Source organism: Balaenoptera acutorostrata, chromosome 8, assembly GCF_949987535.1.
Source record: "Balaenoptera acutorostrata chromosome 8, mBalAcu1.1, whole genome shotgun sequence".
In the NCBI taxonomy this organism is placed as follows: domain Eukaryota; kingdom Metazoa; phylum Chordata; class Mammalia; order Artiodactyla; family Balaenopteridae; genus Balaenoptera; species Balaenoptera acutorostrata.
In genome coordinates this window covers 73,955,851-73,983,489 of record NC_080071.1, presented here as the reverse complement: position 1 = coordinate 73,983,489, position 27,639 = coordinate 73,955,851, and the positions used below count along the sequence as shown (strand labels likewise).

The following is a 27,639-nucleotide window of genomic DNA, read 5'->3' as shown; positions in this document are numbered from 1 at the left end:
AGCCAGGGGCCGTCTATTTAAAAGCGCCTGCTCGACCGGAGCCCGTAGTCTCTTTGGAAACTTCTGCCCGGGGAAAAAGAGCTAGGAAAGAGCTGCAAAGCGGTGTGGGTTTTTTCCTCTTTTTTTTTTCTTTTCTTTTTTTCCCTCCTTTTCATTACCCCCTCCTCCGTTTGCACCCTGCTTCGGGCTTCACGCAGAACCTGCGAATTTCGAAGAGGTGCTGGCAGAGTGGGAGAAAAGAGGTGTTAGGGGCTTGGATTTGGTCTTTTTTTTTTTTTTTTTTTTTCCTCGATTTCCACATTTTCTCCCCACCCTCGCGGCTGCAGCCGCCGCCTCTTACCTGTTCCGGGGCAGCCGCGCGCCGCTGGCAGCTGAGGGTTAGAAAGGAGCCGGGTGTACTTTGAGATTTTAAACAAAAAATTTTTAAGACGAATCTATTTTTCTCCCCCCGCACCCCCTCCTCCACAGCCTCCGAGCTCATTATTCCGGTGGTGGTTTTGGGGTGAACAATTTTTGGCCCCCGCCCCGCAATTCTGACCAGGTCAGGCTTGGGGAGGGGTTGTTTCTCCGGCCTCCGATCCCTCTGCGTGCACCTGGCGCTGCTCTTTTTTCCCCTACCTGTTGCAAGTCCGTAATCTTTGCAGCTGAGACTTGCTTGCAGGCGCCCCAGCCCTCCATCGCTCCCTACATTTTGCAATTGTCTGGGGGAGGCCACCTGCTCTACCTGCCAGAAATTTTAAAAAGAAAAAACAATTCTCCGCGCGCCCTCTTGGCCCCCTTCTCCCTTCATTCTCGCGCTCCTGCCCCGCCCCAGGTAAAGGGGAGACTCGGAGAAGATGGTGCTCACCGCGGTCCTCCTGCTTCTGGCCGCCTGTGCGGGACCGGCCCAGGGCCTGGGCTCCTTCGTGCACTGTGAGCCCTGCGACGAGAAAGCCCTCTCCATGTGCCCCCCCAGCCCCCTGGGCTGTGAGCTGGTCAAGGAGCCGGGCTGCGGCTGCTGCATGACCTGCGCCCTGGCCGAGGGGCAGTCGTGCGGCGTCTATACTGAGCGCTGCGCCCAGGGGCTGCGCTGCCTCCCCCGGCAGGACGAGGAGAAGCCGCTGCATGCCCTGCTGCACGGCCGCGGGGTTTGCCTCAACGAAAAGAGCTACCGCGAGCAAGCCAAGATCGGTGAGCGCGCTCAGTGTGCCAGCCAGCTACGCGGCGCACGGGCGGGGGACACGGGGGACACTGCGCAGGCTGGCCCGGCGCGCTCTGCCCAGCAAGCGGCTTAGAGCCTGGGTGCAGCCCGGGAGGAGGGCAGGGAGGGTCCTTGCCCCTCAGAATTGGAACCCTGGCCCATCCTGCTACCCGGGGTTACGGTCTAGCCGAGGCTCTCCCTGTTTTCGCTCCTTCTCCTCGCTCCTACCCACACCTCCTCCACCCCACCCCTCCCCCCTCGACTAAACACTGACTCTAAGATCCTATTCAGTCTCTAGGTCCAAATCCCCAGGTACTCAATCTCCAGTCCGAAAATGTACACCTTACATTATTAACTCCCTCTCCACCACCCCCATCTACCCAATATGTTGTGGGGTGGGTTTGTTGTTGTTGTTGTTGTTGTTTTCCTGAACTTGAAAAAAAAATAATGTCTTTTGTTAAAATATTGCTTTAACTGGGGACCTGGAAAGAGAGAGGCGTCACCGGTCTTCTGTGGTAATTCCACCTTTGTCCTTCCCAGCCCCCTACCCCACCCCCCAGTCCCTCCTTGACGTTTCTATTCTCCTACCCCACCAGACACACACGCACACTCACATGCACACATAACACACGCACGCACCCTTGGTAGCTAATGCCTTTTGGGTGGGGACTTCGATGCCCCTCCCACGTGCACACCCATTGCTCTTGACTTGATCGGATTGACTGTGGTCAATTATACAACATACTGAAATGCAAAATACCGTTTTTCCTCCCTGGAAGGGAAAGATTACTTTAGCCAAGCTCAGAGGCGGCGGGAAGGTGGGGAGGGGGTAAGTGGGGGAGGGCGGGAGTGATGGAAAGGGATAAGAAGGAAGGGTTTGGTGTTCCAGGGCTGGTGTTTGTCCCCGAATCTAACTCCTTTTCCCGTGCCCCAATTCAGATTTTACCTAGGAAGAAAGGTGGATACAGGGTTGGGAAGCCAGAAGAGACATGAAATTCAGACATCCCAGCTTCCCCGCCAGTGCTAATCGCCCACTCTCCCGCGCTGCCCCTCAAGCTCTCAAACCAGATCACAAGTGGGCGTGGTGTAAATGGAAGAGGGGCCCTGGAAACGCAGAATGCAAAATCAAGGGGGCGGAGACGGAAAAGCCACGCTCCCGGAGCCTCCCCTCCGCCTCCAAGTAGCCCCGCCTCCGGGTTGCCCCGCCCCCAAAGTCTCAGTGCCAGGAGTCTAGGGTTTAAAAGGTTGACAGAGCTACTTGTTCAATCAGAACAGTTCTGCGCCCCTTAGACTGGGTTTCCTTTTGGAAAGTTACTTGATCTTACATTTTTAGCAAGAGTGTAATGAACTCTACACAAAAGTCTGGGTTCTGAGACGTCGTTATCGGTCTTCTCCCAAAGGGGTTCAGACTTGGCTAAATAATGTTTATTCTGTGTGGTATTTTATTACTGGGACAATGCTCTTCTTCCCTCCTATCCCCTTCCATTACGAGCACCCCAACATGAGTTTTCTTAACTGCAAACTACAGACACTGTCATGTAGGAAAGGAGTGCGTTGGCGCTTGAGAAGAGGCAGGAGACCTTTCCTGGGTTCGACCCGGATGCCCACAAGCCCTGCAGGTTTTGCCTGTCGCCGGAGGCCGTGCCTCCAGCTTTGCAAGAGGTAGTCTTTCTCCAGATTGCAGCCTGCAAAAAGGGAGAGAGAGCAGCGTGCAGGCCCCGGAGGCCCCAGAGGCCGGTTTGTGAAGTTATTTTTATTAAGAGCCACTTTTCAAAGGCGGTCCCCCTCGCCTTCATCTTGTGGGATGTGGATTTGGAAAAGCTTAGCACGGGGGTGGGGGGGGGGGCGGGGGGCGGGGGGGAGTATGAATCGATTTCCTGGCTTGGAAGCGAGCGCTCTGGGTAACAATCCGGTCACATCGAAAGCATGCAAGGTATCGCTCAGCCGCATTCTGGCCCCATTTTTATTTGCCCAACCGTGTGGTTGGTGTGATGTGGTTGGTGTGGAGGGTGCCCGAGCGCGCAGTTGCTGGGAGAGCAAATGGGCGCATCCAGCTTTCCAGTTCAACCCAACACACACACACACACACACACACACACACACACACACACACACACACGCTTTTGTCCCAAGCAAGATGCTTTTTAGACTTTTCTGCAGACCCTTCCTCAGCCCCCACCTTCAAGGTGCCTCTGGACCAACACGGAGCAGCCTTCCTCCCCTCCCCCATCCCCATCCCAATCCCTCTGGAGGACCCCACCCGCCTAAAGCAGGTGCCTAACCCACTGTACTCGCTGGATGGCTGCCCTTGACCGGTGGCCGGAGTTGACGCCTTCCTCCCGGACAGATGGGATGGGGGTGGGCTCTCCTGGCTAGAGCTTTTCATCTCGAAAACCACTGGGTGGGTCCCCCAAAAGTTGGAGATGGTGCAGCGACGGTACTTAAAGAGAGCTCAGCGAACAGAAAGAGGGAGGAGAGTGTCAACTCCTTTAGCCAAAATTACTGCCCCCCCCGACACTCCACCACCACTCCTCCCTACCGATACCAGCAGTGCGCACTTGGATTTGCCCCAGATTTAGATACAGACATAGATGATACTATACATATTCACATATATCAAAAAATATACATATAGAGAGAGATATAGATTTAGGGTCTTTTTCCAACCAAAACAACAAAAAAAAGTGCATTTCTAGAATCAGAAATGGGGAGCTGAGGAGAGCGAGATGGCAGGCAGCCAAAGCTTCTGGGAGGAAGAGCGGAGGGCGGGAGGGGACTGGTGTTTTGCTGGGCGCGTTGCTGAGCAACGGGAGAGGGAGTCCGCCCGCGAGCTTGGTGCTGGGAGCGCTCCGGGCCCTGCATTTTATTCTGGCCAGTTCAGAGGCAAAGATAGATATAGAAACAGAGGGCAGTGTGTGAGGGCTAGAGGGAGGCGGGAGACAGGAGTTATTTATTGGACCAAGCTCAATAAATATGGGTGAGCTGGGTCGAGTCAAGGAAGGATCGAGCTTTGCTCTGGGCATTGTTTGGAGAAGGAGCCTTGTGGCTTTACTGGCGCACATACTTGCCCGGGTCTGGAAGATCTCTCTTGTGCCTGTGAGACATTAAGTTTGGGATACAGGGAGAAGTGGGTTCTGGGTTTCAGTTCTGTCATTTAGAAATAAGAGAGGAAGAAAAGAAAATATGCTTCTGGGAAAGAAAGAAAAATTACCTAAATAAAAATGAATTCAGCCTTTGCTTCTTTGAGGGGTTTGGCCCTCCATCACCCTGGCTTCCATTCCCAGCCTGGTCCAAATGCCATGTTGAAATCAAGTTCCAGGGTTAGGTTTATTGGCCAAATTTTTGTCTGGGTTGAACAACATCATGGAAAACTGAAGGAGACAGATTCCTTTCCCACCCGTATCCCCTCCCTTTGAAACAAGTCTTTGAGAGGCTGGCTGTGCCCTGAGCCAACCAAAATGGGAGCTGGGAAGACAAGAGAGGGTGCTTTTAACTTGACTTTTCTTGCCTTCCCCCTCCCCTCCCTTCCCCCTCTTTCTGCTTTGTCAGCTCAGACTGGAAGAGCAAGCACAGTTGGCCACAGTGAGAGCTCATTTTCTTTCCACTTCTCCCCCTACCCTCCCCACCTCCACCCTGACCCCTTTCTTATTCCTCCCTCCCATCCCACCCCCTTCTCCATCCCCCAACTCCAAGGCCTTCCCCTGAGGGCTTGAGTTTTAACTTGGAGCAGCTGTGCGTTGGTCCTGGGGCTGGGATTGGATTTGAGCAGGCAGGTGGGCTTGCAGCTGCAGAGGGAGGGCCAGGCTGACCTAGGAGCCAGAGGTCACCATGAGGGTTACAGCAAAGGGCATGGGAGCAGGAATCCCAGCAGAAACCCTGGTCCCCTTAATGGGGAGTGGGGGGGGGGGCGGTGAGGGGGAAGGTGCTAACAGGAAAAGAAGGTGATTTTTGTTATCTAAAGTTTTTACTTTGTACCTGAGCAGTGTCTTTGAAACTGAGTTATTTAATGTATGGAAAATAAAATTTTGGAGAAGGGACCACCACACTCCAGGTCTATTGCCTCAAGAAACTGGAAGAACACCGTAAACAGACCAGGTACCAAAGAGGTCCCACTGGAAGCAGAAGTGAAGAGGGCGGAGGCTGTTTGGTGGAGTTTTGGTTGAGATTTTGTTTTGCATTTTTACTATGGTAGGTCCAAAAGTTGCAATCCCCAGAGACCATCCTTCAAGTGTAATCTGGACATATGTTTTCCAAAACAATAAGATTGATTACATATCTGCAGGAAGAAATAAGCAAATAAACAAAAAAAGCCAGTTCTAAGCTTCTGGTCCCCTCTCCCCATATCCACAGAATCCCCATTCTTGTTTCAAGCTCCAATTCTTGCCATGATTTCTTTTTTTCTTTCCTTCTTAAATATAAATCCAGAGAAGTGACTGGAAATCTCTATGACAGGCAAAGTGGCCTTTCCTGCCTGGCCACTCAGCTTAGCTAGGTCCGAGAGTCTCTCCAGGAATTGTCTGGGTGTTGGCCAAAGAATGCTACAGCTGGAAGGAACCCGCAGTGATCATGGCATCATAGCAGTCAAGGCCCTCATTTTACAGATGACGACGCTGAGGCCCAAAGTGCAAGTCACTAGCCCAGAATTAGGTGCAGGGTTAGAGGCAGAGCCAGGGCTAGAACTCAGCCTTAGAATCCTGTTGAGCCTAGGCCTCCGTTCCGCTCTCCCTGGCTTTCTTCCTTAAGTCACTAGGGCTCTGGCCTGAGTCGGGTCTAACCTGCAGTGAGGTCTTTGGCAAATATCACCCGAGGCTGTCGTCCCGTAGCTTGGCGGTGGGGGGGGGGGGGGGGGGCGGGGAGGGCTGGGGGAGCTGGGGGGGCGGGTTGTGAAGATGAAATAAGAGCTCAGAGCTGGGAGTGCTCCATTTGAGGGGAAGAAGTGAAGTGGCCCCAAAGTGGAGAAGGCAGTACCCCTTTATTTTCAATCCCTCCCCATTCCGTCCCTTTTTCTGCACAGTCTTGCAAGCAAGGCTGGCTTAAGCCAGTGGTTTGGGATGGGGGCAAGGAGGGTAGTGTGTTCAGCCCAGACTTCAGGTCCATGTGCCAAACCTCATTTCCTGAATGACAGGGAGCTGTCCTGATGCGGGCAGGCAAGCAGGCAGGCCCTCGCTGCACCTTGGCTAGGCAGCGGTCCACAGTCTCTAAGGAGCCCACGGCACGGAAGTGGCCGGCTTCCCATGGAACCAGCCTCCACCAGCACGGGCTTGCATGGAGCGGGGCAGTAAGATGATGAGATCTGAGCTCGGGTGGGGTGGGATGAGGGTGAGGGAGTGATCGGGGGATTTGTGCATCAGAAGAAAAGAGAGAAAACCAAATGCCACAAAAGTTGATAAGGAAGAGAAAGAGAAGGTCACCGGCTTTTTGAACATAGTCAGGTATGTGGGAGCTCTTTCAGAAAGAGAGGAGAGGAAGCCCTCCAGATTACAGCTGGGGGCCTCATGTTGACTTGAGGAATTGCTGAGAGCCATCCTCATACATCCTGGATGCTGGGGCAGCTCCTCCTTTGGGGGTTTCTTAAGAAGGAGGCAGATAAGATAAGGCTGTCTTCCCAATAGGTTAGACCAGCGGTCCCCAACCTTTCTGGCACCAGGGACCAGTTTCGTGGAAGACAATTTTTCTACAGACCGGAAGCAGGGGTGAGGGGGAATGGTCCAGGCAGTAATGTCAGTGATAGGGAGAAGCAGATGAAGCTTTGCTTGCTCACTGCTCACCTCCTGCTGTGCGACCCGGTTCCTAACAGGCCACGGACCAATATCGGTCTGCGGCCTGGGGACTGGGGACCCCTGGCTTAGACCACCAGGTGAGCCCTGGGGGGGTGTTTTAAAATAAATAGGTTATCTTATTTTTGATCCCTCACCTAAACCATCAGAGATCAGCCCTTCTCTTACCAAATCCTGAAGCAAAACCCAGATTGAATTTGCACTCAGAACCTAGCCTCATATGACCTCTGCTGGTTTGCAGAGATGTTTTACATGGGCCCCTATTATCCCGAACTGTGTAGATTGTACCATTACAGCTGTCCTGGGCATGCTGCTCCCCCGTCTCCCTGTCACCTCAGTGAAGATGGCTCTCATTCCAGACCCTTTAGAACAGCACTGTCCAATTGAAATATACAAGCCACATACATATGTAATTTCAAACTTTCTAAGAGTCATTTTTTTTAAAAAAAAAAGGTAAAAAGAAACAGGTGAAATTAATTTTAACTGTATGTTTTAACTCAACATACCCAAAATATTATAATTTCCACATATACTCAAAATAAGCAATTATAATGAGATATTTTACGTTCTTTCATATTAAGTCTTTGAAATCTGAAGTGTATTTTACATTTACAGCACATCTCAATTCAAACACCAAATTTTCATTGGAAATACTTGATCTGTATTTTTAGTTTTCATAAGATTTACAGTTGAAAAAGTAGATTCATATACCTGAGTTGCCCTAAATATACTCAAAAGTTTTCCAATAACCAAGGATATTTTTAAATTTAAATTAATTTAAATGAAATCAATCTTAAAATTCAGTCCCACTAGCCACATTTCAAGTGCCAAAAGCCACATATAGCTAGTGGCCACCGAACTGGACAGGGCAGAGGCCACCAGCAAGCCCCTCCCACACCTGAGAAGGGAACTACTGTCTCTACTCTCCTCCTGCCCCGAAAAAGTCAAAAAGGAAAAGAGTCTGAGCTTTAATTGCCAAACAGGACAGACTCCCTTGTTTGACCCCTAGCAAGTCTCTCTTCTTAGGGGGACCAGGGTTGGGAGGGGAAAAAAAAAAAGTGTTCAAACTATCTGCTCCCTGCCGCCCCCTTCTGGTCATATAGGACTTTTCAGGGAATTTGGCTACTTAATTGTGCTGTTCTGAATGGGCCGTGATGAGTCACCAGTGGGAGTGTGGCCAGGTCAGAGAAATGGTCCCTCACTTCCTCCCTCTCTTCATCTCCCCTTCCCCCATTCAAAGGCTGCTCCCCACCTCACCCCTCCATTACCTTCTGGTTTGGGGTGTATATAGAGACGAGATAGAGACGTTTCTACTGAGCATGCTCTACCTTCCCCAAGTCTAGAGAGATACTGGATGGCTGGAGATACTCATCTTGGGAGTTGTGCATAAGTGTGTATCTCTTATGTGTAAATTTATCACCAGCTGCCGCCCAGGGATCAAGAAATGTGTGCCAGAGTCATGGCCCTGAATCCTAGTTTGTGCCCAGGGGGAAAAAATGAGGAGGATCCTTCCTTTACGGTGGAGGATGTGTGAGTGGGACCCCAGCCTTTCATTCTGGGGAAGTGCCGCCAACTTGACACCTGCCATATCTACACTGCAGAAAGGTGGTGGGTCACCTTTCTCTCTCCATCTTTAGGGGAAAAGACCTAGTGCCTTAATGCAGCATGAAGGAATGGGATTAGACAAAGGACAAACTCCCAGGCTGAGTTCTCTAAGTGGGAACCAGTTCTCAGAAGTGCTTGGGCAAAGCCCCTCTCACCTGAGGTTAGCAATCAGACTCCCCAGAGACGAAGGTAGATCCATCACTTCCCAGCAGACCTTTCTTCAGTCCAAGGCGCCTGAGATCTTGTGATCTACAGGTAGACACCTGTCAGCCACATATCACAGCAACCAGAGTTTTAGTTGATGATGGGAACAAGGGAGGTGGGAGGCAAAAGAGACCTACAAAGGCAGAGACCTACGCTGAGAGTTCATTAGCACGTAGCAGCTCATAGAATCCTCACAACCCTATGGAGAAGGGGCTGTTGTCATCCTCGCCATAACTCAGATGAGAAAACTAAGGCAAGGAGAGGAGAGGAAGCAACTAAGAGAGGTCAAAGTACACCTGCACCAGGATTTATTGAACCACTGTTAGCAGCCCCATCTTCCTCCCAAGAAGGGTGACTGAAGGTCAAGGGCTGGTAGTCCGGCTCCTGACTCTGTTTCTTTGCTTTGCTCTAGGTGTCTTTATTTCTCTGCTCAGGATAGAGATGTTACATACCCACGTTGGTTTTCCTGGCCTGAAATGGCGGGGGGCTGTAAAGGAGCTCAGGCGGCTAAGCCTGTTGCTCTCACTGGCCAGTCACTAACTCTCTGAATCTGCTCCCCGCCTCTGCCATGTACCCCAGGTCAGCAAGACTCCCCTCCAGTGTCTTTCTGCAACTCTTCCCTTCTTGCAACTGGTTCCTTAGGATGACAGTCGTTTGGGTTTCTTTTCCTCTTGGGAAATCAGTGCTCCTTCCCTTTTCAGCCCATAACTCAGGTGAAGAAGAGCGCAGAACATGCATGTCTGTTACTAACCACAGAGGAAAAGAAAACAGAGTTTTCCAAGAGAGACTGGGGCAAGGCAGGCACTGGTCAGGGATGTTACGGGTAGGAGCGGGGACGGTGCAGCTCCCCTGGAAGGCTCTGCGGCCCTCCCTACCGCCCCGTCCCCTTTTTCTTTATGCAAAGGCACACACAGTGTAATTGAGTCTCTTGGCATCTGCAGCTGGGAAATGGTCAAACTTCAGGAGACTGAGACATGTCTCACATTTTTTTAAACAGTGAGCAGCTGATCCAGCATTTTCGCAGAAGCCTTATGTGTAGCAAAGAGCAGGAGGCTGCAGGTTGGCTAGGAGACAAGGCCAAGTGGAGAGGAGGCACGGAGAATCCAGCCATACCCAGGCACGGATCAGTGCCCTCGGACGGGCTGCCCAGGGGAATTTTCTGCAGTGATGGAAGTGTCGTCAATCTGCGCTGTCCAACACAGTAGCCACTGGCCACATGTGGCTATTGAGCACCAGAAATGTGGTTGGAGCAACTGAGAAGCTGAGTTTGTAATTTGATTTAATATTTATTCATTTCAACTGTATTGGACAGCACAGTCTTAGATCAAAGAAGCCCAGTAAATCCAGGGGACCCTACTTCTTCCTGCTCCTGTGAGGCTCACCTCCCTGCCGCCTTGTTCCCTCTGCAGCAGTTCCTGTGTTTAAAGGCAGGTGCATGGGTGACATGACCCCTCAGGGTATCCACTGAGCTCTAACATGCCGCAGCTGGCATTACAGAACTGCTCCTAGACCCCCTGCGCTCTGTCTCGTGAGCAGATTCACGCGTCTCTCCATTTAAAGATTATTTCTTGAAGACCATATGCTGGAGAGACCAAGATAAATGACAAAGTTCTCCCCTTAAGAAGTTTACTGTTTGAATTCCACAGAGGGAGCTAGAATGAGAGGCAGTGGAAACCCAGCTCCACTTTTCATTCCTTGTAGAGAGATTCTGGGTGAACCCCTCTTGTCTTCTGGCTAGGAAAAGAGACTGGTCCCAGGTCCAAGTGGCCTGGCAAAGCCCCACACCCTTCCGGAGCTGCGAATTCCAACTACACCTCAGCTTCTTCAATTTCTGTAGGCAAAGTCACAATATCTGGCCCACCCATTTTCTCTAAGTTTGATTATGAGGTCAAGATAGTGTGGGAAACAACCACCAGGCTGGGCCCGGGCTGTTAATGGTGCCAAGGTAGGACTAAGAGCCCTAGGGTGGAAGGTTCGATTGCAGGAAGCAGAAGGTCCCCAGCTGGACCTGCCTCATCGCTGGGCTCGGGGAGCAGGTGGGATGAGAAGGCTTCTTAAGAGCAAGTGCCTGGTCCTGCCGCTAAAGCATCCTGCCCCTGCAGGAGAACTACAGTGAGAGGGCGGGTTGGAGACAGTGGTGGGGCTTGGGGAGGGAGCATGCATTGGCACTTGTGCCGTGAGGAGCAGTGCCCACCCTGGGATGCCTCTGGGTCCACACTGGCTGGGCCTGCACCCAGACACACTCAAGGTTCACTGGGGGAATTCCCTGGTGGTCCAGTGGTTAAGACTCGGCACTTTCACTGCTGGGGCCCTGGTTCAATCCCTGGTTGGGGAACTAAGATCCCACAAGCTTCATGGCGTGGCCGAAAAAAAAAAAAAGGTTCACTGGGACATGAGGATGGCACAGTCCTCAAGCAGGTTTTCGTGTTGCCCTGGGGAGTGCCTCAGCGGATGTTGCTGCATCCGTGTGAATGTGCAGCGCCTTATGAATGAAGGAGAAACTGAGTTGCCCACCCTAACACGGCAGGGGCTGGGACCATCAGAGAGCCCGGGTGGCAGGACTGGGGGCAGAACAGAGCAGAGAATCAGATAGTTATCCAAAGATAAATATCGGGACAATATGAGAACCCTTGCTTCCTTAGTCGTTGGATAGATCATGGAGTTAAAGGGCCCTGCCTCAACAGCTTCCCAGAGGAGGGAACAGTAGTGAACATTCCCTTGCCCACTCTCTGCAGAATCCTTTCAAAATGACATCTAGAGATAGGAAGGGAGGTCCTAGATCTGTTTCCCTTCTTTCCCTGACCGTGTTTCAGGTGCAGATTAAAGAAACAGCAGGGGGTTACACACTGATAGCATTGCCCCCGCCCCACACCTGCCTTCTCCACCCTGGCCCCCGGTGGGTCCTTCTCAGTCCGTGCATATCCATCTCCCTGACTCTTTCCATGCATGCTGCAGACACACAAAGAGGGGAGGATTGGGGTGGTTGTCAGAGAAGTAGGAGAGGGAGGCACACAAATTCCAGATTTTAAAATTGTTTACAGTCCCTACAAGGAAGCGCCACGGACATGTTCTGCGGCCATCGGTCTCCTCCGCCACCTACCGGCCGTATGGAGGTATTGACATGCTGGTCGACTGGGTTCCAGAACCTACTGCATTGCTAAGTTCCCTAGATTGCTATTCACGTGCAGGGCAACTTCACCAGGAAGTCCTCCCTTATATCCCACCTAAATCCCTTCCGCAAACTTGCTCCATTTTCTTTGGATGAAACAGCTCAGGAGCTGCCAGTCTACTTGTGCCTGCTTGGTTTATCTAAAACTTAAACCCTTCCAAAATTGCAAGCCTATTTATGACTCAGCTACAAAGCAGCTGAGTAGGGCTAGTTGGCTCTGACATCCCAGCTCCAGTCTTACTTTCCAGCCCTTTAATCTTCATGGCTCTGCCCTGGCTCCGCTCCAAGTTTCCGCTGTCTCTCTGGAGCCTACAGGTGACCACAAGACCCTGATTAGTATCTTTGATACTCGACTCTCCCGCTGCCTAAGTAATAGGTCCCATGGGGTTAAGTGGCACCGAAACCCGGGAGGCACATCAAAACTTTAAGCCTGCCCTTCAGAAACAGCCAAAGAGACTGCAAACTGGGGAGGGTATGCCCTCAGGAACCCGGCCTTGGTGAGGCCCGGGGAAGGACAGAGGGTTTGCAAAAGTCCTTTGAGTTCCTTAAAGAAGGCACAGGAATCTACATGTCATTCCCCAGTATCATCCTTGCTTAGTCTCAAAGCTAACATTTTTGGACAAAAGACCAAGAGAGGTCAAAGTAAATTGCCCCAAAGTTTCTTGAACCATTGTTAACTGCCCTATCCTCCTCCCAGGAAGGGTGACTCGAGGTTAAGGGCAGCCAGAGCACTTCTCAAAGATCCTAAAATATGAAGAGTCTTGAGAAGGGCTGCTGATGCTGGGGGAGGGTGGGCATTAGCCAATGTACTTCCACGACCACCAAAGCCAGAGAGAGAAGCTCCGTGAGAGAAGGTGAAACGGCATCTGGAGGATCACACCCTCTGACCAAAGGGACAGGGGGCCCCCAAAACAGGTGACCAGAAGAAGATGGGTGGCACTCCCACCCCAGATATCTTTAAGAGCCAGAAAGAGCACCACCGGGATGGGTGCGTGTACTTGTGGACACAGGGATGGTCTATTGGAGGGATTCGGGGAGCTGGACCAGCCAGCCACTGGGAGTAAGCAGCTCCGGGGACCTCTCCCGGTGAAGAGCCCAGATCCACAGGTGCCCCTGAGGACAGTCTGCTGGCCCTCTGGGCCAGGCCAGAGCAGCCCCCAAAGGAGATGCTCATCCTTCCTCCATGCATCCCACACCCAGCCCTCTCGCCCTCCTCCCCTCCCTTCATCTGGTTACAATCTTGATCGGGGAAGGCGTGTGGCCATGCACACCCAGAATGCTCCCAGCCTTTCAGTGGCAACCATCTCTTGCCCTCTCCCCTCCCCCACTGCTCAAGTGGGGATCAGAACGCTTGGGGATGCCCAGAGATTCTGAGTGAAGTGTCAAGTCACTCAGTAAGATGTGACCGGGCAGTGGTTCGCTTTTCCTCTCCTCACCCCCTCCCTCAAGACCTGGGCCTCAGCTTTGGGCCTGAATTACTAGATAACAGAGCCCTAATCTTTCACTTTGCACAGAGTCCCCCAAAACAGCTTGCTCCGCCCTGCATCCCACCCCCATCCTAGCTAATCCCACAACCAGGAAAAGTTGGTTTATGCCAAAAATATCACTGTTAGCTAATCTCAAGAAGCCTCCATTCCACCTGCCAGGTGCATCACCTTGTTGATTTATCATCCCAGTGGGTTTTGATAGAGTCAGAACACAGGGTAGGACATGGTGGGAAGAGGGAGTGAAAGGCCAGAAGGGCACAGGGACCCTGGGACTTTGTTCAGGGAGAGCCTGCCCACTGCTTTGTCATTTGCTTTCTCACACCTTCTTCTCCAGAAACTACTTCCCTTCCTCTCCTGTGGATAAATACCCAAATCAGCTCACCACTCAGAACACTGCAAACCTCTGGAGGCTTCTTTAGGGTGGGGAACTTCCCTGCCAGGGCCTTAAAGACTGGATACCTATTTGATTAAATCTGACAAATCCCGAGCCCAGAGACAAACAGGTGCTTGGGTGCTTCCTACCACCTGCCATCCTGACCAGGTTAGGCCAGGCCTCCAAATACCTCTCTTAACACACACCTGGAACTTCCCCTTGGCTGAAATTTCCTGCCCCGGGGACACCAAACAGTGTCTTCTCACAGAACTGCTCCCTCCCTGCACCTCTCCTCGTCCCCACCTCCAGATTCCTCTCCTTCTATTTCCCAACCCATGCCTTGCCATCTCGGCTCCTGGGTAGCCCAGGGTGGACAATAGGATTTTTCTTCAGTCTATTTGAGTTATTCAGGGTCACCTCCAAGCCCTATTTTCTTTTTCTAGAATTTGAAAAGAAAAGAGGGCAGTGAAGACAGGGTTCCCTGCCCGCACCCACCCTGCCCTACACCTGCTCTCACCCTGGGCATCCTGCCCACGCTCTGCCCACCTGGGAAAAGCAATCGAAGACCTCCTGCCCTGGGTCTGTCTAGGCTGGTGGGATCAGGGATCTGAGAGGAGGGACCCAGAGGAGGGTGCCTGTGACATGAGAATTTCATGGAAATCTGTGAACCAAGAAAAGGCTGGGGGGAGGGGGGGGGTGGAATTAACAGATCAACAAATAAATGAACAAAGTCCTAGTTCTTTAAAGGTCATAAGTCAGCTAAATATAGACTGTCACCAAGTCACTGCTATATATAACCGCTCCACCCGCAGCCAGCAGTCTGCCTCTCTTGGCCTGGAGCTGAGTTATGTCCCAGCCTCCCAGGGCGCAGAGCCAGCTCTGAGCAGGAAGCAAGGCCCCGGGCTTCCATGTGCCCCCCAGGCGCCGGCACTGATCCCCTCCAGACCCCACATTTCTGGCTCTCCCGCATCCCCTCCTCCTGTTCCTCGTGGTGGCCCCCACCACCCTGACAGTCCAGACACCCCAGGACGCTCCTGCCCTTGGTTTCCCGGGTCCAGATATATCTCAACTCCAGCAGTTCCGAAAACACCAAAAGGATGGACTTGGCCTCTTGTCCACTTTCTGGCCATCGCCTATTTCCCCCTGACAGCCTAGATCTTCAGATTGTGTTCTTACATCGTAGCCCCACCTCCGGCCACCACCCCATCTACTTAGCCAGCCCCCCAGCAAGCAAGCCCCTTCCCACAGCCCTCGCCCTCCCTGTCCCCAGACTATCCTCTCCCTCCTGTCCGACTTCCCCTCCTGTGTCAGCTTGACTTTTCTAACACTCTCCTACTCCATGAAGTCGCCCTAGATTTCCCACCACTTAGCACGAGTGTTGACTCGTGCCCTGGTTCTCATTTCCCTGCTTTCCCCAGTTTGGACGATTCCAGGAGGGCAGAGAACGCGTTTCCTCACCCCGATCCTGCGAGCCTTGGGCTCTGCACGGTTGGGCCTCAGCCCTCACAGGCTTATCCTCCGCCCCCTTCTCCCTGCAGAACGAGACTCCCGCGAGCACGAGGAGCCGACCACCTCCGAGATGGCGGAGGAGACCTACTCGCCCAAGATCTTCCGACCCAAGCACACCCGCATCTCCGAGCTGAAGGCCGAGGCCGTGAAGAAGGACCGCAGAAAGAAGCTGACCCAGTCCAAGTTCGTGGGGGGAGCCGAGAACACCGCCCACCCCCGGGTCATCTCTGCACCTGAGATGAGACAGGAATCTGAGCAGGTGAGTCTCAAGGATCCTCTCCCCATCCCCCTCTGCATCCACACCCCGCAGCCTCCGCCTTTCGACCTTACCCGCGTCTAAATGAGCGTGCGTGGCAGCAATGTGTATGCCCAGGGGGCGCGGCAGGTGAGGCGGAGGGAAACCTTGGGGGGCCACTATTCGGAACAAAAGGTGGTGACTCTCCGTACAGACCCTTTACCACGCCCCCTATACCCCAGCCACGCTTTCTGCACGTCCTGGGGGTTCCCGCGGGTCCTGCCACGCCTCTCACCCCTCCTGTCCGCACACAGGGTCCCTGCCGCAGGCACATGGAGGCTTCCCTTCAGGAGCTCAAAGCCAGCCCGCGCATGGTGCCCCGCGCCGTGTACCTGCCCAACTGTGACCGCAAAGGATTCTACAAGAGAAAGCAGGTACGCCCCGTGCCAAGCCCCAAGTTCAGGGCACTTGCCAGAAACCTGCACCTCTAAATGCCTGGATTTCTGTCATTAACAACACTTTGTCCCAAACCTCCAAAATCCTTGCACCCATCACAATCGTGATTGTCCCCATTCCCTCCTACACTATCATCTACTGACGTTTTAATGATTCACCTTACGTACATGAATTCATCTAAAAAGGAAACTTTCTATCACTGCGTCACATCACACGTGGGATGTGTTATTTTCTGATAGGCACATGTAAATATGCCTGTAATATATATGATGTAAATATATACATATATATGACTCTAAAACATGTTTTAACCACATACCACTTGAAATCATTTAGTGTCCCATTCACAGCCAGGCTACCCTTTGGGCAAGCCTACTGCTGGTTAAGCAGTCATCTGAGCCCGTTAAGGAGTACACATTACCTTAGGGTAGTGATCTCAGACTTCCTGGGGCATCAGTATCACCCTGAGGTCTTGTTAAAACACTGATTGCTGGTCCCACTCCAGAGTTTCTGAGAGTAGGTGTCGGGCAGACTCTGAGAATTTGCATTTCTAACAAATGCCCCCCCAGATGACTCTCATGAGGGAACCCCTCCTCTAAGTTAGGAGTCAAGAACCAGACAGCGTTGGGTCAGTGCTTGGCTCTCCTGTTTACTAGCTGTGTCCTCTTACCCCAGTTAGTTAATGTCTCTGCCTCCAGTTTCTCATGTAAGAAGGAGAATAATTGTACCTATTATTCTCACATGATTATGAGGAATAATGGACTAATCTTTATAAAGTACTTAGAACAGTACCTACAATATAGTAAGTGTTAAGCGGTGTCTTGTATGTGATACAGCTATACAAGTGATGCCTCCTATTATTACTATTATTTAACAATTTAATTTATCATCATTTTCATCATCATGATCATTATCAAGTTATATCATTCTCTGGAAAATACCAAGTTGGAGGACCCTGAATGGGTGACATAAAACAAAGTCGTAGGAGCTAGCCAAGGGCAGACTGCCTAAATCAGCACTTTTCCCCCGTCCGCCCATGCAGTGTGAACACCAGAGCCCCCAAGGTTGGGTACAGCTCCCTCAACTCTCCGGGGGTGAGGATCTGTGTTGAGGCAGGGAGGATGAAGGGCCAGGCAGGAGCAGAGCGTCAGGGTACAGCCATCCTCACTGCCTGTCACTCTCCCACCCCAGTGCAAGCCTTCCCGTGGCCGCAAACGTGGCATCTGCTGGTGCGTGGACAAGTACGGGATGAAGCTGCCAGGCATGGAGTATGTGGACGGGGACTTTCAGTGCCACACCTTCGACAGCAGCAATGTTGAGTGACGCGTCCTCTCCCCATCTTTCCCTCACCCCATCCCACCCCCCAGCCCCGACTCCAGCCAGCGCCTCCCTCCACCCCAGGACGCCACTCATTTCATCTCATTTAAGGGAAGAAAATACATATATCTATCTATTTGAAGAAACTGAGGACCTCGGAATCTCTGGCAAGGTCTCAACTTTGAAAACGGCAACAACGGAGATGCACAAAGCTAAGGAGACCCCCCCCCCCCTTTAAAAAAGGTTTTCTTTTTGAGGCAAGTTGAATGAACAGGGAGGGCAAGAGAGGAAGAACAAGAGAAAGAAAAGGGAGGGAAGCAGATGTGTGTGAGAGAGGGGAAGATGTGTAGTCACGAGAAGGAAAAGCAGAGCGTGGGCCGGAAGCAGCCACCTTTATGTCCAGCCCTGGCCCGAGGTGGGGAGCCGTTTGGGCAGGAGCAGGTGCAGCCCCAGGTGTGGCCTTCGATGACACACTTGGAATTTGCCCAGTTTGGATGGGTCACAGGGGGAGAAAGGAAAAGACAACAGGCGTCAGTGCCTCTCCTGGATCAATCTCCCCCTGCAGCCAGCAGCTTGCACGGCTCGACCAGTCCTTCCTCTCCTCCCACCCCGACACTGTGTTCTCTCTCCCTCAAATTTACAAAACCTAAAATGCATTCCATTCCTCTCAACACAAAGCAAATTCATAACTGAGTGATATTAGATAGGTAGGTGTTCCTAAGTGGATCCATGAGTATGAAGTATGTGTGCATATTTCACTCCCCCTGCAGACTTTGAGAAATCAATCCACACCCCAATAGTGGGAAGATGGGTTCTTCCAGGGCGGCTAAAACTACGCGCTGAATGAAGCCTGTAGTTTCAGCCCTTCATTGCATCCAATTCGCAGCTAGCACAGCCTTTGTGGGGGAGGATAGGCTGAAAAAAAAAAAAAAGTGGGCTTGTATTTATCTACAAGGCTCCGTATAGTCATATATAGGCATATAAATCTATTTTCTTTATTTTTTTCTTTCTTCCTTCCTTTCTGTCAAAGGTTTGCATTAACTTTTCCAAGTAGTTCCTCTGGGGGCATTGAAGAGCGTCCTTATTTTGGGAAAACCAAGAAAACCCATCTTCTTGTAATACAACCCATAATGCCTGCCTCCCATGAGCAGCGGCAAACTCAACCCTTTGTGGGACGCAGTGTTGGATTTTTTTCGTGATTTCCCGTGTGTGTGTGTTCATGTACCACCAAGCCAGGTGGATGAGCACACCCAGAGGTGCACCCACCAAGCTCCCCAGGACATCCCATTCACCTTTAGACCCTTGGGAAGTCACTGTCTCTGGACTCCCACACCCAATGAACCCAACAGGTCCAAGTTTGACCCCCTGGTCCTGCCCAGCCTTTTTGTTCCATCTGGACAGAGCCTGCCTTTGGAAAGCCTCTTTCAGCCTTCATGCTGGCAGAGCAGGAGAGAGACTGAAATGAGAGACGGCAAAGAGGGAGATGGAAGTGAAAGGTTTAAATATGGGGAAACAGTAAAAGTGATTGTTCAGGCCAGAGTAGATGAAGTGAGGGGCAGAGAGCTGGAGAGACAGGGGGCTGACTGTCCCATTCTAGCTTTGGAGCGAAGCGACAGAAAAGGGAACAAAGCCAAGAAACACTTCCCTGGGTCCCCACCTGATAATCCCTCTGGAATGTAAGGGGAAGGAGAGAGGAAGATGGGGGAACAGGTTGTAAGAGAGAAATGTGCTTAATCCAGGCCTTGGAGCCGGGGAAGGTGGGTAACTTTCGATGGGTTCTAGACTGTAGCGGCTGGGCAGGAACAAGGATCGGTAGAGACCAGCCGTAGTTTGGAAGGGACAAGCCTGTGTGCTCACCTGCCCACCTTCACCCTGCAATAGGGGACTGAGGCCAGAGAGGGTTTCAAGCTCTTCATCCACTCTGGCCAGTTCTGGCTTCCGTCCTGGGGTGGAAGATGGCAGAAAGGCCCAGGACAAGCGGGGAGTGTGTGTTTTGGGGGTGCTGTCATTTGGCAGCCAGATTCTGAACCAAGAAAAATCCCATCCCCCACGGACTCCCCCCAACAAATGGGTGGCCCTGGGGCTGCCCTCTGAGGATGGAGATTGCCGGCCAGGAGAAGGGGCTTGGACATGGCAAAGGAGACCCTTTCTCGCTGTGAACGCAGCTTTCTCCACTCTTTCCTGATGACATGACACCGTGGAGACCACACCAGCATCTAACTTGGGGACGGTGAAGAGGGACGGCTAAGGAGCAAAAACGTTTCAGCTAGTGGAAAGCCTGAAGCTCTGGAACTTGGGGGGTTGTCTCCTGCTCCCCCGGACAGAACGGTTGGCTGGGATGGAAGAGGCAGTCGATCTTCGTAGGACAAAGGGCCTGATGGGGATGGCGGCCGTGAGGACTTCCTTGACCTGCGTGCCCCATCTCTCTGCGCAACTGTCCCCAAACCCCCGATTCACATTTCAACGTCTTAGGCCAGTATTGTCAGCCTTTCCCACTTCACTGTTCTTTCCGCCCATTCTCTCTTTGGATCTTGATCAGTCGTCTACCTGAGATCTGCTGAGTGGATACTGGGGGGTCATTCCCCCTAAGAAAAGACTGACCAGGGATTTGCAGACCTCTCCCCACCCCCCAAGGCCTGGATCTGGTTCCTGGTTACTGAGAGGGGCTGTTTTTTCCTCCCGCTGTTTACTGGACTTTGAAGGAGCCTCTGCTCCTTCCATGGGCTCTTTGCCATCAGCCATAAGGTGGGGGATTAGGACCTGCTTTAACGCCACCCATCTCTTCAGGCCTCCAAAGCTCATGCCGACTAACCCAAACCTGTGAGTCTCTCTCTAGTGCTTGCAGGGGGGACGGGAAGGGGATTCTGGTCAGCTGGCCACTCCCTAGAGGATGTTGGACCTTCAGATAGAGGGAGGTCTGGCCTGAGCCCAGGGTGGGAGCCCGTGGGGAGGGAGTCACTGAGGAAGGTGAGCCCTCCCCTGGGCGAGGTGGCGGGAAGGCAGGTGTGGTGAGCTGCCAGCTGTGAAGTCCCGGAGCAGGGACCTTCTTGACCCCAGGCTGCCTGTTGGCCACTGTCTGCTCACCCAGAGGCCTTAGGCTACAGGTTTTCTATGGCCTCAAGTCTAAATGTTGGCCCACTGCGCCAACAGGAGGTCTCTCCCCATCCCCCTTTGACTCATGCCTCGCTCTGGCAGTGAAGACCTGTGTCCCCCTCTGCTGCCAGGTCACTTAGGGAGGCCTAGCCAGGACTGATTCTCCCTGCCCCTAGAGCTGCCCCACGCACCTGGGCAAAGCAGGGCATCTGGGACGGAAGAGACTCGAAAGTTTCTCAGACAGCCAGACCTGGACAGACAGGCCTGGAGACATTTAGCCCCCCACACGGGGGAGGATGGGAGGCCCTGTGTGGTCCCACCCCTTGTCCCCTCACCCATTTTCCCATCACCACCTCTGTGGTCTCCATGGTAACCCAGCAGGGCCAACCTCCTCTGGGGAAGCGGGCCTGGACCACCACTCTCCCACTGCCCAGCTCGTCAGCAGCCACAGGGCTACCAAGCAACTGCCAAGCCCCCCTCCAGGTGGGGCAGTGACCCCCTCCACCCGCTCAGCCCCCAAGAGGGCACCAGCTCAGATGGGAATTGCAGAGAGGAGTGGGGCAAGGAGAAGCAACCCTCTGGTCTCGGAGAGGACAGATTTGGCTTCCAAGAGAAAGGAGGCTCTATTTTGAGAGGTAGTGGGCCAAGGGAACGGAGGTTACCAACCAACAACCTGGGCGTTGTACTGTCTTTATTTTTAAAACCACTAAAGTGCAAGACTTATTTTGCACTATTCTCTACTTTTTTTTTTTTCTCATAGGCTTTTGGTATCTTTTTAAACATACTTTCTTGGTTTTCTAATGGAGTATATAGTTTAGCCATTTCCACAGACTCTGGCCTCCTCTCTTTAACTTTTTTTGGATGGGAGAAAGGGGAGGTGAGGGGGGTCAGCCGCCCTGCACCCGTTCACCCCACCTCTCTGGTCCTCGGCCACCAGCCTGAGTCCCGGACCGTCCACCACCAGCATCACACAGTAGCCCACACGGATAGACAGTTGTCAGACAAGATTCCTTCAGATTCCGAGTTGCCTACCGGTTTGTTTGTTTCTTAGACAGCAATAACCACAGCACATATTACTGTAGTTCTTTATAATTTGACATACATACATACCATAGCGCTATTCTCTCCTCTTTTTTTGTTTTCAACTTTTTTTTTTTAATAAATGCTCATAATCTTTACTGGTGAAAAGGATGAAAAAAATAAACCAACAAACAAAACCTGTTTGTGGAAAAAAAAAAAAAGAAAAAGCGGGGGGAAAAAAATCACCTGAATGTGGAAGAGCTCGCCTCCTGTTTCGTGTTTTGTAAGTAAGGAAATAAAAAATGAAAAAAACAAAAAAAACAAAACAAAAAACCTGAGGATCTCACGTTTTATTAAAAAAGTGAAGATTGCTGTATACTATTTATTCAACTTATAATTTATGTTACTCCTTGATCTTTGTCTTTTGTCGTGACAAAGCATTTATTTAATAAAGTTATGCATTCAGTTAGCCTGCGTCAGCTTCCTCCGAGGGTCCAGGGAAGGCAGGCGAAGGGAGAAAGAGGACAGAGGGAAGGAGAGAGGACCAGGTGGAGGCAAAACCAGGGCCTGCTCCCTCCAGAGGGGCCCCCAGACCCAAACCCAGGTGCTCCCTTCTCCATCTCTCCAAAACCCTTTCAGTGAGTTCACTACACAAGGCGCTTAGGAGGGAGGGTGGTCCTGCAGCTCCAGCAGCTGTTATCACTAGGACTATTATCGTTTTTACCATCTAATCTCAGCTCCTGCTGCTAAAGAAAGTGATCTTAATCAACTCCTAAGCAAATGATGGGTCTCTTCTCCTCAGAGAGGACTTTAAGGAAGGCATTGCTAGAATGTTCCTCTCAAGCTCTTAACTCCTGGGAACCTCTGGCAGAGGTGAATCCTACCTCCTGCTCCTGCCCAGCACCCCGTTGCCATTTCTGCCCGCTGAAGAGGAAAGTTATGAAATGGCTAGTAACTCTGATTTCAATCGTCCAGCGGCATAAGGACCGCAATTCCTACACTGTCCTACCATCCGCCCTTCCTTCCTCCGGCCCCTTCTCCTCATCTCCATGTCCCCTCTTTATCTGTGAGCCCACAGCAGGGCACTGCCCTTCATGCATCCCCCTGACCACCCCCAACAAGGGCTTCCGTCCATGGGCACAGCAGGGGGACGGAGTTGGGGGCATCTCCACTCTGCCCGACCCGGACCCCCCGGTGCCCTGCCCCGTCCGAGTCACATGTCAAGCAGAGACATTGGGAGTGTCCCTGCCTGGCAAGGGGCTGGCCTGTCATTGGGCATGTCCTTCGGAAGCATCACTGAAGCTCTCTTCCCTGAGACCACTGGGCCCGTGCACAGCTTTGCAGACGTGCAGCCGTTCAGCCACAGCCCGGCAGTGATGGCAGAGATGGAGGGTGTGACAGCTGCGCTGGGAGGCCAGAGAGGGACCGGCCTTCCTCACTTTCCTGGACAGGGGTGCTGATGAGTTGTGTTGGGCAGGGACAGGAAGAGCAGCGTGCAGGAAGGCCGTGCGGCCCAGGTCAGGCCACATGGCATCACCTGCCCCGGGACTGTCTCCTGGCCTCTCCATTGGCAGCTGCTCATCCACGTACTGCCGGGGCGGGCGGGGGGGTAGGGGGTGGTGCGGGGTGGGAGTGGGCCAGGATTCCTCTCAGACTTGCTCCCCCTTCAGGGCCCATGCCACCCCCGGGCCCACTCCACCATGCCCCCTACTCCTACAGCCCTCACCTCCGGACATCCCGCTCAGCTACCCACATCATTTGGGATCTGGATCCGGGCTGCTGTGCTCCTGGTGCCACGCCTCCCTGTACAGTTCATCATCGGGACCCATAGCACGTTGCTGACCACATGTTCACCCGGGGGCCTTGTGAGCCGGTAGGATTGGGCTGGGGCCTGGGGTCTGCTGTGTCCCACCCTCACCCCCAGCTTTGGCAGCTGGTCCAAGGCCACACTCTTAGAAACACTCTCAACTCCATGGTCTCACCTCCATCCACTGAAGCCCCTCTCTGAGCCTGGGTACCCTCAAGGGTTCCGCATGGAAAATCTGAAGATCCCCCTCTCCCATTCCAAGCACAGTCAGCTATTCCAGTGAGAGAAATGGAGTGAGGGCGCTGCAATGTCAGCGTTTTACTCAGTGGAGAACGAGAGCCTTTGGTCTCCCCTATTCTGCTGTTCGATTCATCAACCCTCCCCGGCTCTTCCCCGGGGATCCTGGAGCCCATGGTTCCACTGTTAGCATCTACTTGTCTGGGTGTCACCTGCCCTGCAGCCCCTCGGCCCTGGATAAACCTCCCCTTGTCACTCCTGCACAGCCCCCTGAGCCCTGCTGGAGAAAGTCCCAGCATCGTGTGGGCTGACACCACCACAGAATCGCCAACCTCCAAATCCTGCCTGGGGAACCTCCCACATTCCCCAACGCACTCTCACACTCCTCATCCTGCCTTCTCGCTATCAGAGAAAACCAAGACCCGCCTCTGAGGACGTCCTATCTTCTCCTCTCAACCCCTATGGAGTCAACCTCTCTCATGTTCTCTCCCACCTCCCCCATCAGTCCTCCTCTGTTTCCAAGGGACAGTCCCCTTCCTTCTCTCTCCCTGCCCGCTGCTCCCCATCTCCCCCATCAACCATCCCCTCTCCTGCTGTTTAGGCAACAGAGGAGAGGGAGAGAAGGGGATGGATAGGAAAAGTACCTTGTGTTTAGAGCTGATGGGAATTGTTCATTAACTGGATGTCGGGATGAGGGGAAAGTCGAGTATATCTTCTCCACTCAAAGTCCCCCAGACAACTCAAGTTCAACGTGTCCAAAACTGAACTCGTACTGTAAGCTCAGGTACTTCACCTGTCTTATTTCACTTTATACCTTAAAAGCACCAGTTCAAAACCACAAACAAAATTTGAACTCATCTTCCCTCTTATACTCTCCCCTCTTCATCTCCCCTCTCCTCCTCCTCTCCATCTCTCTCCTCCCTTTGCTCTCTCAGAGAATGGCATCTACCCAATTGCCAAACCCAGCCCTCCTTTACCCCCAACGTCTAATAAGTCCCCAAATCTCAGGAATAAGCTACCTCATTGACAGCTCTCCGATCTGACCGTTCTCACCACCTGCTCTGCCCGGTTCAGACCACGCTCACTTCTCACCTGGATCACCACAGTTTCTTCCTGCCGGGACCTTCCATCCCCACCCGTGTCCTCCATGCTAGACATCGCAGAGTTCACTTTCTAAAACACAGATCCAGTCATGTCATCCTCTGCCTAAATTCCTTCCTTGACTCTTGAGAGCGTTCAGTCTAAAATCCTTCATCAAGACACCCAAGGTCCTTCCTGGTGGGCCTTCCTCGCCCTGCACCTCCCATACCATAGGCAACCTCAACCATCGGCAGGTCTCCACGTTCACTGTGTAGCTCATGCTGGTCCCTCTGTCTGAACCCCACCACACATGCGTACACACACACACACACACACACACACACCACGCCTTTCCCCAAATTCCTATTTCCTACTTATAGCTCTGTCCTTACACGCCTCCTGAGACAATTGTTCCTCCTAATTGCACCAGGCATACCTCCGTTATATGGCTGCTTCCCTCTACTAGAATGTCAGCCCCTTCAGGACAGGGACCATAATCTTTTTCACCTTCATATCCTAAAACCCTAACACTGAGCCCAGGATACAGTACTAACTGCCTGTAGGCAGCACTTATTATACGACAGAAATGAGTTTATATTCTCAAAGCAATTCTTTGAGAGAGAAATTATCTCAACATTTAAGGATGAAAACAAATGAGGTTCAGAGGTTAGAAATGTGTCCAAAGTCACATAAGTAGCAGCCTCCAAATTCTGTTCCAAGACTGCCTTACCTCCAAGCCCATGCTCTCAACTATCCCATCACATGTAGCTAGTACTCCAGACACATCTGACAAATGCAGTCGCCACAGCGGTGATTCTCCACGTTCGGAGGGCATAAGAATAGGCAACCTAGGATAGATCCCATGGTTCGCAAGTTCAACAAGCATCCCCAGTTGACTCATTCTGGACTCCTGGGACCACCTCTTAAGCAAATGACGTTTTGATACAGTGTAAACTCAGTTTCCCATGCTGCCACACAGTGGCAGTATAGCCGCAGTGTTTGTCAACTGCCCGTCCTGAACTAAAATTTAAACAGTTCCAGAAGGTGAGCAATCAGCTTGACATCTTCAAGATCCCTGCCCAGCCAACCATCATCCCACATGGATGCAATTAAGCTTTCCCTCAGAAAAGGTTTCTAGGTCACAGTATACATCAGTCAGTGCGGTTCCTGTAGCTAGAGCCGCAGCAGAAGTGCTGCTCACATACCCGTAAAATCCACCTCTTCAGAGGGTTTAGAGTACAAGGAGGCTGCAGGCAAGTGACATGGAAATGGGCAGGGAGACTGTGGCATCCTCAGGAGCACGCTGCAAAAATATTACAGAAAGGACCCAAGTGAGTTAGCAACCTTGGGGCATGGGGGCTGGCATGAGGGCTGACCCCAGCAGTGGCCCCATGATAATAACCCCTTTCATTTGGTACACTCCTGTAGTTCTCAAAGCACATTCACACCTATTGTCTCACATTAATAACCACCCTGTTATCAATTGGGTGATATTAGATATCAACCCTGTTGAGGCTGAAACCATCCCCATTAAATAGATGAGGAAAACTGAGGCTCAGAGAAGGCGAGTAACGTAGATCCAGGGCAATGGAATAGTAAGGGACCGAATTCAAACCCAGGTGTTCTGACTTCAGTATTCATTGCCTTACTCCTTGGCTTTGCACTAGAACCTTAATCAAGCAATTAATGTTAAAAAAAAAAAAGAGAGAGAGAGAGAGAAAAAACGCCTGCAGTCCACTCCAGACCAATCAGATCAGAATTCCTGATGGTGGGGCATCAATGTCGGCGTGAAAATTTTTTTTAGTGCCCCAGTCAATTCAAACGTTAGCCAAGTTGAAAATCACTGCCCTTGCTGGGAAAGCCAGCACGGCTGCCCCACCCAGGACAGCAGCCACCGGCTGCCGACTACAGCTGAGGGGATGGGAGAGGGGTGGTGGGAACACCCATCAGTAGATGAAAGAAAATTCGTGTAGGGACTGGTGACCCACAGGCTGCAGATCCAACCAGCGCCCAAAGCCCTCCAGGCTCTCCCCGAGCATCCGCCCTGCTTCCGCCCACAGGGGGCAGTGTAACTCAGGGTTGAGCAGTATCCCCACTCTGGAGTTAGGGGCCCCAGCCCTGGGCGATGGAGGTCGGGCACTTCCAGGGACCATTTCCGCATCTGTGAAGTGGAGCTAATAATAGCACCTCATTTGTGGATTCATGATGATTAACTGAATTAATGCACTTCCGGAGCGGCCAGCCACTAGCTACTGGCCCAGCCTAGATACTCTGAATGGCGATGTCTGCTTTGGGGGACCTGCTTTCCTTCTTCAAGGAGTGAAACTCATCTCACCCCTGGTCCGGGCCCCAGGTATCCCTCTGCCTCTCCTGAGATGCTAAATGGACGGTCAGGAGGGAGGTGGATCAGGCGAAGCTGCCTCCGGTCCCCTCCTCCATGGCAGGAAGGGGTCAGATGCCACAGAAGAGGGGGTGGCACCGTGAAAGATGGGGCCAATGGGGCCATGTGTGGACAGCGGGTCTGAAAGCACTGAGCACTCCTTCCCCCATGGCCCCCCGCAAAGTGAGGAGCCCCCTGGAATTGGCCAGGGCTGAAGGGGCCAACAGAACCAAACGAGCAGAGCTCTCACACAGAATCGTGCTTCAGAAATAGGGCCCACTTCTATGCCTGGTTCCCTAGTCCCTCGGCATTGGTCAACACGTGCTATTCTGGGGCCAGACAGCTCCTCGGGCCCATCGGCGAGCAGGCCTGGATTCTCAGAGGTCACAACAGCCCCACTCCTTTTCCTTGGGGGCTGAGTAGATGTCTCCCCCTGGGCAAGGGAGCTCTCCTTGACTTCAGGAGCCAGAGGACCCCAATTCCACTGTTTCCCTGCTCCCTTTCTTCCTCTGCAGTGTCATCTGAATGTGAGAGAGAGACACGGGCTCCACCCTTCCTCCCCCAGGGCCCACCCAAGGGCAGGAAGGTGGCCAGAGCCTCAGCTGGGAGTCCAGACTCCTAGGGCTGCAGTGGAGGCTTCCACCTGGATTCAGGACTGAGTTTCCAGAGCCCCTCTTCCTGCCCCATCCACCTCATTGCTGTGTTATGAA

The 27,639-nt window shown here is 52.4% G+C and overlaps 1 protein-coding gene and 1 long non-coding RNA gene across 2 annotated transcripts in view; one reads left to right on the top strand and one right to left on the bottom strand.

The window, feature by feature from the left end:
• LOC130708692 (uncharacterized) overlaps window positions 1–532 on the bottom strand; it is a 104,766-nt gene extending 104,234 nt beyond the window's left edge. Inside the window, exon 1 of the long non-coding RNA XR_009009046.1 lies at window positions 341–532. This is a non-coding gene — a long non-coding RNA (uncharacterized LOC130708692). The remainder of the gene's footprint in view (window positions 1–340) is intronic.
• Window positions 84–21,894, top strand: IGFBP5 (insulin like growth factor binding protein 5). The gene is made up of 5 exons (XM_007187889.2): window positions 84–102; window positions 815–1,170; window positions 15,334–15,563; window positions 15,854–15,973; window positions 17,187–21,894. The coding sequence occupies exons 2-5, from the start codon at window positions 837–839 to the stop codon at window positions 17,316–17,318; spliced, it is 816 nt and encodes a 271-aa protein (XP_007187951.1). The 5' UTR covers window positions 84–102; window positions 815–836; the 3' UTR covers window positions 17,319–21,894.
• The last annotated feature ends 5,745 nt before the right edge of the window (window positions 21,895–27,639 follow it).

Excerpts from the sequence above, each read along its gene's own strand:
- IGFBP5 (XM_007187889.2), top strand. The coding sequence starts at position 837 with ATGGTGCTCACCGCGGTCCTCCTGCTTCTGGCCGCCTGTGCGGGACCG. Across the intron at positions 15,564-15,853 it reads TGAGACAGGAATCTGAGCAG|GGTCCCTGCCGCAGGCACAT; the intron begins GTGAGTCTCAAG and ends GTCCGCACACAG. Across the intron at positions 15,974-17,186 it reads GATTCTACAAGAGAAAGCAG|TGCAAGCCTTCCCGTGGCCG; the intron begins GTACGCCCCGTG and ends CTCCCACCCCAG.